This window comes from Equus przewalskii, chromosome 6, assembly GCF_037783145.1.
Source record: "Equus przewalskii isolate Varuska chromosome 6, EquPr2, whole genome shotgun sequence".
Lineage (NCBI taxonomy): Eukaryota > Metazoa > Chordata > Mammalia > Perissodactyla > Equidae > Equus > Equus przewalskii.
This window is the reverse complement of record NC_091836.1, coordinates 50,814,476-50,827,989: the sequence shown is the minus strand read 5'-3', so window position 1 is coordinate 50,827,989 and position 13,514 is coordinate 50,814,476. Positions and strand designations below refer to the sequence as shown.

Here is a 13,514-nt window from a genome sequence, read left to right as displayed (position 1 = left end):
AAAGAGATTTTCTTTCTCGTGGAGAAACCACCACACTAGTAGTTGTCACTCTAGTGTCCATCAGAATCATGTCACAGATGACTGGGCCCCGATGCCAGAGTTTCATTCAGTACATCAAAGTGGAGTCTGAGAATGTACATTTCTAACAGAGTGATGGTGAAGCTGTTAGCCCTAAAAACCGTATTTTAGACCAAGGATGCTGAATTAAAACCCATCAGTGTATAGACTATGTATCTGTTATTTCCCGTTGTGTTCAAATTCGACATCACCTATCCTGGACCATGGCAAGTATACAATGTTCACTTGTTCCATAGGAGGTTACAGCAGTGATGGCAGCCTTACCTAGTGTTGTCAGGTTCTTGTAGTTCTCCAGCATCACATCTCTGTATAGGTTTCTCTGAGTTAGGTCCAGTAAAGCCCACTCCTCCTGGGTGAAGTCCACAGCCACATCGTCAAAGGTCATGGAATCCTAAACCATCACACACAAGCTGGATTCAGTAAAGTAACATCTCCATCAATGTTCACTGGGGAATGAAGAAGGCAGACCCAATGGCAACAGAGGGTTTCAAGGTCTCTCGTCATCTCCCCCAGGGTGCAATGCTCCTAAGGACTCTTCTCTCTATCTACACTCACTCACGGTTGATCTCCTCCAGTTACAGTTTTAATAGACTCTCTAACACACGAGCTTATCTCACCACAACTAGACTAAAAGCTCTTCTCATCTTATTTCCCTCTTGCAAACACTCCCGAAAAAACTGTAGATATCTGTAAATGCTGATGAATAAATAAATTCTTTGGAGAAATGCACACTCTGATCTTCCTTACCGTCTGTCAGTGCACCAAATAATATAAAAATTATGCAGCCACCCTCATCAGAGTCAATGTTCGGCAGTAATAATCCAAATACTCGGATTATTCAGAGTAAGCCATCACCGTTATAAGGTACCACTTTGTGAGGAAATTCAACAGGAACTCCATCCTTGAGGGCCTGTATTTCTTTAAGAAGTTCTGGAGACAGATCCACTTAGAAGGAAATGTGTCTGTCTGGTGGATGCAGTATTTCATGCTGTAGAATATACACCTGTTCTCACCTGAGAACAATTTGTCAGACAGTCAGTCATCATCCTTTCTGGCTCTATCTTTTCCTCAGCAAGGCAGAAAGGTCATTAGAAAGACCTAGGAAAAAAGAAAGAAGCCATGAGGACACACAGGTGACCCTAATTCCCACAGTCATCTGCCTAGAAATCATCCCTTTCCAGCTTGAAATTCCCAAATAGCCTTGCACACTCAAGAAAATCCACCCTACTGCCACCAAATGACAAGAGTAGTCCTGTCTCACGTGAAGCCACAAAAGGGGATTGTGAGCCGTACTGCCCATCAAGAAGAGTAATTGTTTCATTTTACAGATAAGGAACCCGAAGCCCTGAGTAATTTTGAGTCTTACTTGTCAAAGCAATAGAATTCATGAATCAGCTTATGCAGCAACTCTACCTGATGAATACATACCAGGAAGCGGACTCAGAGAAGAGCATTCTCTGGCCCACTTCAGCTCCTCCTAGATGAACCCGCAGCACGAGTGCCCAGGCCCAGACCAAAGGACTCTATATCATACAGGGAGAACTTAAAGCAGCCTCTGAAAAAGCGCATTACCAAGGAGTTACCATGGGACAAATCAGAGGTCACCATCCTGCAAGACTGATTAGTGAAATTTGCCTGCAACACTCCTTTCCTTGAACTAAGATTACTTCAGGGTCGCTTATGAATATAAGTGAATAGGGCCATCTCCCTCCCTCTGGAGATTGGGTTATCTGGAGTCCTGCTTCCTATCAATCATTAATCAATAAGTATTAATTATCAGTCAATGTGATAACTTAGCTCTTTCTACGCAGATGACCTAGTTGAAAACTACTAAAGACGTATGCTTCACAACAAGCACCAGTAAGATCAATTGCTATTCACTGAGGACCGTTATCTACCTGATGTCTCACTAGAAGCTTGGAGCTCACTTTTATATTTTGAACAATTTGGATACTGGAATCCACTCTTTCAACTTCAAATTTTGTGTAATCTAAACACAAATCAAATATATCTGATAAAAAACCTAATGTCCAGTGAATTTTGAACACTTTGAATGAGGAAAATAATGCCAACTATCTCAATTTTTAAATACTGAATACATACTTAGTAGTACTTTAGTGTATACGGGGTAAAATAAAATACATTCTTAGAAATAATCTGACTTTTTAGATTTTTATCACTGGTACTGAAAACATTTTCATCACATACACAATCTACACATTATATTTGTATTGAACAGCTCTGGTGTAGGCTCCTGCCAGGCATATGAAGGAAGAAAAACTCAATATTTTATTCAGTCAACACCCTTGAGCTTCCTTTGATGGACGTCTGGAGAACCTTGAAACTATGAGCCTCCTTTTAAGTTCTTATCACTGGCTTATTCCTTTACTCTTTCAGTAAATAATCAAGTTATGTCCCTGGGCTAGGCACTCAGTTGAGAGGAGTAACATATAAAGAAAACGTCTTAGGCATTAAAGATCCTACATTCAGGGGCTGGCCCCGTGGCCGAGTGGTTAAGTTTGCGCGCTCCGCTGCAGGCGGCCCAGTGTTTCGTTGGTTCGAATCCTGGGCGCGGACATGGCACTGCTCATCAAACCACGCTGAGGCAGCGTCCCACATGCCACAACTAGAAGCACCCACAACAAAGAATATACAACTATGTACTGGGGGGCTTTGGGGAGAAAAAAGGAAAAATAAAATCTTTAAAAAAAAAAAAGATCCTACATTCATATTGGAGAATGTGGACAATAACAGTTGATATGTCAATTCACAACTGCCATGGGAAAACAATCCAGAAAGGGAGAAAATAAATGGTCTCTCTGACTGACACACACACACACTTGGAAAGCACATAAATTATTCTGATTTATGGACAAGAAAAAAGAAAAAAAGGGAAATAATCACTGGTTCTTCCACATTTTATCCAAAAACTTTAGAAAACGTACATCAAAATTTTTACAAAAGAAGTCAGAAGGCATTCGAGTACTGGGAAGCCCCGTCAGGTCTTGATTGGAAACACTTAAATCAAACAGGTCTGCACTATCCCCTTGCCTTAAAAAAGAGGCAATGCTACATCATACTTTCCCCAACATTGTCTTTTCATTTTCCACCAAATTTACTTTTACGTTTATTCATTTCTTCCACAAATTTTCTTCATGTTTGTCTTTCAACATTCTGTATTTCAAGGTTAACTTCTTTTTGTTAAAACTCAGTAACCTTCAATAAATCAAACACACGCCAAGAGGCCAAATGCTGATCTACAAAATGGTATCTGAATGATGACAAACACTGAAAATTCTACGGTTCATTATCTATGAACCAGTATCACCCTCACAACCCCACAGACCTTTTCGTACAGTTCAGAAGACTAAAACTCACAAACACACACAGTCACAAAAATGTGTCCAGATTCATAGTACAACTGTACTTACAACCACGGTTCTCAAACTGGGGGTCCTTGGACTTAAAAAGCCTATGAATGTGTTTAGTAGAGATGTCTGCATCGAATGTTTTACTTTTCTGTCTATTTTGTAATTGAGATATAATTAATGTACAATCAAATTCAGAGACCTTAAGTATTTAGTGGAAGAGTTTTGACAATTTCATTTACTCATGTGATCACCTGTCTAAACAAGATACAGGGCATATTTATCTCCTTAGAGAGCTTCCTTGCCTCTTCCAATCCATTCCTTACTCATTGCTCCCAGACAAGCACTTTCTGTTACTAGTTACTGGTTCCCATCTACAAGTTACTAAATACACTATTTTACATATTAGGCAGTTTACACATTACTTTCAAATGCATATCCTAATCGATGTTCCTCTATTACTTAGTGAAAACAATATGAGTGAAATAATAAAATCTCCCACTAGAATTGTGGACTTGTCTATTCTTCCACTTCTGTCACGAAATTCTTAATATATTTGCAACAATATTATTGGTGGGTACACAATTGAATTTTCATATTTTTGGAGAAACAGAATCTTTTATCCTAGTGACCTCTGTATCTGTAGTAACACCTGTGAACAATGTTGTCTGACGTTAAGGTCAGCTTTCTTTTAGAAAGGTGTTGTTTTGGGTGCTAATGATTGCATTACATGGAGTGGCACAGAGCCTGGCTCACTGAAGGCACCCAATGATTGGTCGTCAACAGACAATGCAGATTCCTCACACCACTCTTCAAGTGTACCTACATTACAGCTAAATAACTGTTCAGAAAGCAATATACATCTCAGTTTTCAGAAATGTATTTAATTACCTTAAGAATGTTAAGGGTGGGCGGAACACTGTCCTGAGCACTCATCCACTCTCCTCTGCTTATCGGGACCCCAGCCAGTTGATTCCCACGGCCTCCTTATATGCATACTTAGTGCCCTAGTTCTTGCACAGGCAGTGCAACCTCAATTCACTCTCCACATCTACCCACCAGTCATAGCTTGTCTGCATTCCAGACGGCTGCTTCCTGCTTGCCCACTGTTGACTAGCTCATGCCCTTGCAATCTTGCAAATTTCTTCACCATCAAAAGGGCTGCCATGCCATCTCCAACAAGGTGTGAAGTCAAGTCTGTAGAAGAGGGCTACTGTACAAGTTCGGCCTTCTTTTGGGACTCTTAATCACTCTAGGTTATTCATAAGAATTCTCTTTACATCTTTATATTAAACTCCTGTTTAAATTAAAGTATCATTTCTATCTCTTGATTTCATGTAGATTTATACAGAATCGAACAGAACAGTGGTCCCTAGAGACAAAGAAGCAAAGACGAAACTTGGGGATAGGTTTAGTCAAGCCTTTAAACTTCAGCAAAGAGCTCACCTCCTTGCCAATGGGAAACACATTCACAGAGTCACAATGGTCAAGCTAGGACCTTTGGTTGATTGTGATACAGTGCCAACTGAAAGACGTGCCTTGGGAGAACAAGCAAACACTACAATTAACAATGACAGCAATACTGATGATTATAGTGATTGTGATGAGGGATGGATTCTTTTTGAGAGTAGTTGCCCAGAAAACGGCCAGCTCAGATCTGCTATCTTGGAGCTCAAATCAATGTCTGTGACCAGACAGATTTCATGACAGCTCTTAAAAGGTCAGGTCCTACTCTTTTACACCATTCACAAAAATACACTCAAAATGGATCAAAGACTTCAAGGTAAGACGTGAAACCATAAGACTTCCGGAAGAAAATACAGGCAGTACACTCTTTGACATCAGTCTTAAAAGGATTTTTTCGGACACCATGTCTTCTCAGACAAGGGAAACAATAGAAAGAATAAACAAATGGGACTCCATCAGGCTAAAGAACTTCTACAAGGCAAGGGAAAACAGGATCGAAACAAAAACATAACCCACCAACTGGGAAAAAATATTCGCAAATCATATATCTGACAAAAGGTTAACCTCCATAATAGATAAACAACTCACATCACTAACAACATCAAACAACCCGATCAAAAAATGGGCAGGGATATGAACAGCCATTTCTCCACAGAAGATATACAGATAGCCAATAGGCACATGAGAAGACACTCAACATCACTGATCATCAGGGAAATGCACATCAAAACTACACTAAGATAGCACCTTCCACTGTTAGAATGGATAAAATAACCAAAGCAAAAATTAAATAAATGTTGGAGAGGTTGCGGAGAAAAAGGAACTCTCACACACTGCTGGTGGGAATGCAAACTGATGCAGCCACTACGGAAAAGAGTATGGAGGTTCCTCAAAAAATTAAAAATAGAAATACCATATGACCCAGCCATCCCACTACTGGGTATCTATCCAAAGAACTTGAAATCGGCAATTCCAAAAGTCCCATGCACCCCTATGTTCACTGCAGGATTACTGACAATAGCCAAGACGTGGAAGCAACCTAAAAGCCCATCGACTGATGACTGGATAAAGAAGATATGGTGTATATATACAATGGAATACTACTCAGTCATAAAAAAGGAGAAAATCGTCCCATTCACAACAACATGGAGGGACCTTAAAGGTATTACATTAAGCGAAATAAGCCAAATGGAGAAGACAATCTCTGTATGACTCCACTCATACGTGGAAGATAAACAAACGTGGACAAAGAGAACAGATTAGTGGTTACCATGGGAAAAAGGGACTGGGGGTGGGCAGAAAGGTTCGTGAAGTGGTACACTTATAATATGACTGACAAATAATAACATACAACTGAAATTCCACAACGTTGTAAACTACCATAACCTCAATAAAAAATAAAATAGAAAAAAAAAACCCCAAAACAACCTCAGGTCCTTTGGTTACAGGGGGAAGATACTTCTGAAAATCAAGCTCAAAATTTAATTGTTTGACCATCACTAAATTCAGCCTCATGTGGCTGTTAATGTGAAATTGAGGATGTTGATCATCGAAAAATGACAGAGAAAACTTGAAACAGGAATGCCTAGTTGGACCCAGATGAAACACACAATCTTGAACCCCTAAGAAATTCTGAGCCTCCCTTACCAGGGGAGAAAGTAGCTTGCCCTTTGCTTTCGGAGGAGACTATCCCTCTTTCACTTGACAACTCTATGATAATCTCACTAGGAGTAGATGCTTTGGAAGCAATGCTCATTCTCAAGACCCATCACAATCACTGCGTGATGGTGGCCCCTCAGTCTGCTTGCCGAGTGAGACACAGGCAAAAAGGTACTCCATGTGCTCAGAAGGTGCTCCAACCACTGACCACAGCAGTCCATGGGACCCACTGAGCAGTGGCTAAGCCTCCGCATAGGTGCCCCTCCAGCCTAGTGCAGCAGCTCAACCAGTCACCTGCCGAGCGCAGGGGCCCCCCACCCACACAAGAGTGACCTGCCCACCAAGCAGAGAAGTCCTGCCTATGATGCATGACCTGCTTGCCCATCCCAGGGGCCCCACCCACATGAGCGCAAACTGTAAAGCAACTGTAGCCAGCCCATGCAAACACAGAGCAGCCCTACCAGCAAAACTTCCAGCAGACAGCGTGGGATCAGAAAACACAGCTCCTGCTCTCCTCCCCCCAGTGATGGCAGGGGGAATCTGTGACCTGATACTACCACAAATGTGCTGACAAAGGATCAACTCATCAAATACCACGAAGAGGAACACTTACGAGCAGGAGGAAAATGACAAGTCTCCAGAAACCAATTCTTAAGTCAGAGAAGTTTACAGTCTAAATGACAAAGAAATTAAAATAGTTGTCATTAAGAAACTCAGCTAAAGGAAACTCAAAAAGACAATTGAGCGAGCTCAGGAATAAAACTAACAAGCAGAAGGAATATTTCACCATATTAAAGCTCTAAAAAAAAAACAAGCAGAAATTTTAGATATAAAGAACACAACAGTGAGATAAAAAATAATCTAGACTCCATGAAAAAATATAGTTGACGCCACGGAGATTGGAATTAGCGAACTAGAGGACAGAAATATAGAAATGCTTCAGGTAGAGGAGAAAACCAAGACATTAAAAAAAAAGTGAAGAAGTTCTTCAAGATAGATTAGAGTCAATTAGGGAAAGCAATATAAGGATTACAGATATTCCAGGGGGAGAAGTGTGGGAAAAAGGAGTATAGAGCTTCTTCAAAGAAATAATAGCTGAAACTTCCCAAAACTGCAGAAGAAAGTGGACATACAAGTACATGAAGCCAATAGAATTCCTAATTACATCAATGCAAACAGACCTTCTCCAAGGCATACAATATTAAAACTGGCAAAACTTAATGACAAAGAAAACACATTAAGGGCAGCATAGAAGAAAATAACCTACAAAGGAATCCCCACCAGGCTTTCAGTGGGTTTCTCAGTAGAAGCCTTACAGGCTAGCAGAGAAAGAAATGATATATTCAAAATACTGAAAGACAGGGGCCAGCCCCGTGGCTGAGTGGTTAAGTTCGCATGCTTCGCTTCGGCGGCCCAGGATTTTGCTGGTTTGGATCCCAGGCATGGACACGGTACCCCTCACCAGGCCATGCTGAAGTGGTGTCCCACATGCCACAACTAGAAGGATTCACAGCTAAAAAGAAAAAAAAAGCAACTATGTACCAGGGACCTTTGGGGAGAAAAAGGAAAAACAATAAAATCTTAAAAAAAAAAAAAAATACTGAAAGACAAAAACTTTCAGCCAAAAATACTTCAACCAGCAAAACTATCCTTCAGAAACAATGGAGAAATACAAACTTTCCCAGATAAACAGAAGCTGAGGGAATTCAGCACCACTAAGCCTCTCTTACAAGAAACAATGAAGGAAGCCCTCCTACCTATAACAAAAAGGCAACCATTTACAAAGCCGTGAGCAAGGAAATAAATAGACAAAGTCAGAAAATTGCAGCTATCAAAACAGGTTAGCAAACAATTATAACATGAAAGAGAACGCAAGCATCAAAAATAACTATTAACACTTTAATTTAGTCACAAACTCACAACACAAAAAATAATAATTTGTGACAACAAAAATAGAGAAGGGGAAAACGAAGGGGCTGGAACCTGCTCATGCTAATGGAAATAAGACACTATCAGCAAATAGACTATCTCATCTATGAGATCTTTTATACAAACCTCATGGTGACCACAAAACAAAAAAATCAGAGCATGGTCACAATTCATAAATAAAGAGAAAACTGAGGAAACCATCACAAAAAAGCCCACCAAACTGAAACAGCAGTCAGAAATACAAGGGAAAAGAAACAAAGGAAATATAGAACACCAGGAAAACAAGACATAAAATGACAGAATCAAGCCCTCATACTCACATGTCAATAATCACTCTAAATGTAAATAGATTGAATTCTCCATTCAAGGGACCCAGAGAGGCCAGATGGATTAAAAAACAAGACCAAACAATATGTTACCTCCAAGAAACACGTATCTCTAAAAACAAACAGGCTCAGAGTGAAGAGACGGAAGATGATATTACAAGCAAACGGCAACCAAAAGAAAGCAGGTGTTGCCATACTTATATGAAACAAAGCAGATTTCAAGATAAAAAAGACAGTGAGAGACAAAGAGGAGCAGAATATAATGATAAACAGCCATTACACCAAAAGGACATAACACTTATTAATACATATGCACCTAACAGGAACACCAAAGTATATAAAGTAACTATTGACAGACCCAAAGGGAGAAACTGACAGCAACACAGTACTAGTAGGGGACCTCAACACCCATCTTACATCAACGGATAGATCATTCAGACAGAAAGTCAACAAGGAATCAGTGACCTTAAATGAAACACCAGACTACATGGACTTAGTAGATATATAGAGAACCTGTCACCAAAACAGAATACATATTCTTCTCAAGCACACACAGAACATTCTCAAAGATAGACCATATGTCGAGAAACATGGAGCCTCAATAAATTTAAGAAGATTGAAATCAAAACAAGCATCTTTTCCAACTGCAATGCCAGGAAACTAGAAATCAACGATAAGAAAAAAGCTGGGAAAGTCACAAATATAAGGAGATCAAACAACATGCTACTGAACAATCATTGGATCAATGAAGAAATCAAAGGAGAAATAAAAAATACCTGGAGAAAAATGAAAATGAAAACACAACATATCAACTCTCATGGCATGCAGCAAAAGCTATACTAAGAGGGAAATTTATAGCAATACAAGCCTACCTCAACAAACACGAAAAATCTCAAGTAAGTAATCCTGAACTACACCTAATAGAACTAGAAAATGAAGAGCAAACAAGGCCCAAAGTCAGCAGAAGGAGGAAAATAACAGAAATTACAGCAGAAATAAATGAAATAGAACAACAAAAACAGCATAAAGGATAAATGAAACTAACAGCTAGCTCTTTGAGAAGATAAACAAAATTGACAAATCTTTAGCCATCCTAAGAATAAGAGAGAGAAGACTCAAAAGAAATGAAAAACGAAAGAGGAGAAATTACAATGAATACCAAAAACATATAAAGGATTATAAGACAATACTATGAAAATTATATGCTAAAAAACTGGACAACCTAGAAGAAATGGATAAATTCTCAGACCCATACAACCTCCCAAAACTGAATCAAGAAGAAACAGAGAATATGAATAGACCAATCACAAGTAAAGAGAGAAACAGCAATCAAAAACCTCCCAAAAAACAGAACTCCAGGACCATATGGATTCTCTGGAGAATTCCACCAAACACTGAAAAAGTTGTAACACTCATCCTTCTCAAACTATTCCAAAAAATTGAAGAAGACAGAAAGCTTCCTAACTCACTCTATGAGGCCAACATTACCCTGATACCAAAAGCAGATAAGGACAACAGAAAGAAGGAACATTGCAGACCAATATCACTTAGGAACATAGATGCAAAAACCTTCCAGAAAATATTGGCAAACTGAATACAGCACTGTGTTAAAAGGATTGTACACCGTAACCAAGCGGGATTTATACTATGGACGTAGGGATGGTTCAACATTCACAATCAATCAATGTGATACACCACAGTAACAAAATGAGCAATAAAAATCACATGATCCTGCCGGCCCGGTGGCGCAGCGGTTAAGTTTGCACATTCTGCTTCTCGGCTGCCCGGGGTTCGCCAGTTCAGATCCTGGGTGCAGACATGGCACTGCTTGGCACACCATGCTGTGGTAGGCGTCCTACATATAAAGTAGAGGAAGATGGGCACGATGTTAGCTCAGGGCCAGGCTTCCTCAGCAAAAAGAGGAGGACTAGCAGTAGTTAGCTCAGGGCTAATCTTCCTCAAAAAAAAAAAAAAAAAAATCACATGATCATCTCAATAGATGCAGAGAAAGCATATGACAAGCTCCAACATCCATTTATCATAAAAACTGTCAATAAAATGGGCATAAAAGGAAAGCACCTCAACATAATAAACATCATGTATGACAAACCCACAGCCAACATAATACTTAACGGTGAAAAACTGAAAGCCATCCCTCTGAGAACAGGAACAGGACAAGGATGCCTACTCTTGCCAGTCCTATTCAACAAAGTACTGGAAGTTTTGGCCAGAACAATTAGGCAACAAAAGAAATAAAAGGGATCCCAACTGGAAAGGAAAAAGTAAAACTGCCACTATTTACACAAGACATGATTTTATATATAGAAAACCCTAAAGAATCCACCAAAAAACTATTAAATAAAATACAGTTCCCCAATACAAAATCAACAAACAAAAATCAGTTGCATTTCTATATACTAAAACAGAGTAACAGCAAGAGAAATTAAGAATACAATCCCGTTTACAATTGCAACAAAAAGAATAAAATATCTACAATAAACTTAACCAAGGTGGTGAAAAATCTATACACTAAAAACTATAAGATATTATTGAAAGAAATTGAAAAAGACAAAGAAATGGAAAGATATTCCACACTCATGGATTGGAAAAATAAACACAGTTAAAATGTCCATATTACCTTATGTAATCTAAAGATTCAATGTAATCTCAATCAGAACCCAATGACATCCTTCAAAGAAATAGAACAGAGAATCCTAAAATTTATATTGAGCAACAAAAGATCTTGAATAGCCAAAGTAATCCTGAGAAAAAAAGAACAAAGATGGAGGCATAACAATTCCCAAATTCAAAATACTACAAAGCTATAGTACTCAAAACAGCATGGTACTGGCACAAAAACAGACACACTGATCAATGGAACAGAACTGAAAGCCCAGAAATAAAACCACACATCTATGGACAGCTAATCTTAACAAAGGAGCCAAAAACACACAAATGGACAAAGGAAAGTCTCTTCAATAAACAGTGTTGGGAAAAGTGGACAGCCACATGCAAAAGAATGAAAGTAGACCATTATCTTCCACCACACACAAAAATAAACTCAAAACGGATTAACGACTTGAATGTTAAGACTGAAACCATAAAACTCCTAGAAGAAAATAAAGGCAGTACACTCTTTGACATCAGTCTTAGCACCATCTTTTCCCAACACCATAGACTCAGGCAAGGGAAAAAAGAAAAAAGAAACAAATGGGACTATATTAGATTACAAAGCTTCTGCAAGCAAAGGAAACCATAAACAAAATGAAAAGACAATCCATCAACTAGGAGAAAACACCTGCAAATCATATATCTGACAAGCGGTTAATTTCCAAGATATATAAGCAACTCACACAATTCAACAATAACAAAAAACGAAAAAACCGATTGGAAAATTATCTTATCTTTGGGAGATGGATTACCCAGTATTTAAAGGTCAAGTATGTCTGCAATTTATTTTCAACTTACTCTCAAATAGTGACCTTCAAATGCATTTATCTGTGGCGAGGACAAGCATGCAAAATGCTAAAAATGGATGAATCCACTATAAGAAACACTCGTCGTACTGGATGTTCAAATTTTCTGTAGGTTTAAGATTTTACAAAAGAAAAATGTGGGGAAAACACACAGTCCACATATCCTGTTAATGGTAAACCGAATTATTCTAGAACTGGTGTCACAAAATCTCCATCTATATCTTCTGGAGGCCCCTGTTTAAGGCTGTGGGGATGGAGGGGCCTAGGAAGTTCAGATGACGACAAAGCTGAGTATGCTGGCTTTTCTTTAGATGCAAGACTTGTGGTCAACATCCGCTTATAATCATATACACAAATATGCTCACCCCTGACACCCAAGAAACTATCTTACCTTCAAGTAATGTTCAAAACAAAGAACGCGCCCGGACAAGGCCAAATTCTCACAGCACAGGAAAAGCAGCAGAGGCCCCTGACCCACTTTCCCCCGGACTCACAGGCACACGGCGGGGTCGCAGGTCCTGAGAACCGGAGGGCGCGGGGCCTGAGCAACGGAACTCGCACAGCGGAGCTGCTTCTCCCCCTTCCGGGGAAAAGTCTCGAAGGTGACTCGGAGGCTCTGACTAGGGCAGCGCAGGGGACGCCAAAGCCCCACGTGGCGCCCTTCCCGCCCCGGCTCAGAGCGGCGCCCAGCGGCCGGGCGGACGAGCGGAGGCCCGGCCTCTCTACGGAGCCCCTCGGGTCCCGGGCCGCACCTGTCCTTTAACGCCCTCCGTGCGCCCAGGGCCCTTCCTCCACGGGCCTCACCGAGGACGGGGCCACCGCAAGAGGACCGTCCTGACCGCTCCACGAAGCGCGGAATCCCGGGACAAAAGAACGGCGCGAAACGGTGACGCCACTTCCGCTTCCTGCCGCAGGCCGTAAGGGGCGGGCCTCCAAGGCTCGGGCTGCCAATCACGTCCGTCCATTTCCGGCAGAGCAGTTGTAGTTCTACCCGCGTGGGTGCCGATGGGCCCTGGGGTCGCTCCGCGCGGGGCTGGGGGCGGAAACAGGCCCCGCGGACGCAGCTGAGGATGGAAGGCGGCATGAGGGCGGGGCTCCTGGCGGAGGGCGGAGCCGATACCCGGGGGCAGGGGTTGGGGCGAGATGAAACCCAGCGCGGGGTTTAGATGTCCGAAGGCAGAGGCTGGGCATGGGGACTCAGGACGCCGGGT

At 40.9% G+C, this 13,514-nt stretch overlaps 1 protein-coding gene across 12 annotated transcripts in view; it reads right to left on the bottom strand.

Annotated features, from left to right (window-relative positions):
- The window catches only part of LOC103563666 (zinc finger protein 345-like), a 40,284-nt gene extending 27,074 nt beyond the window's left edge, over positions 1-13,210 (bottom strand). For 5 of the 12 annotated variants that reach the window (XM_070625582.1, XM_070625580.1, XM_070625581.1 and 2 more), the window contains exons 1-3: positions 12,798-13,209; positions 1,092-1,176; positions 343-469 (exon numbers count right to left, since the gene is read on the bottom strand). In XM_070625582.1, the coding sequence (XP_070481683.1) occupies positions 343-469; positions 1,092-1,124 (160 nt within the window). In that variant the 5' untranslated portion in view covers positions 1,125-1,176; positions 12,798-13,209. Of the gene's footprint in view, positions 1-342; positions 470-1,091; positions 1,177-12,694 lie in introns of all 12 variants that reach the window. The other 7 variants (XM_070625583.1, XM_008539100.2, XM_008539101.2 and 4 more) reach the window with 6 other exon arrangements.
- Positions 13,211-13,514: the final 304 nt, after the last annotated feature.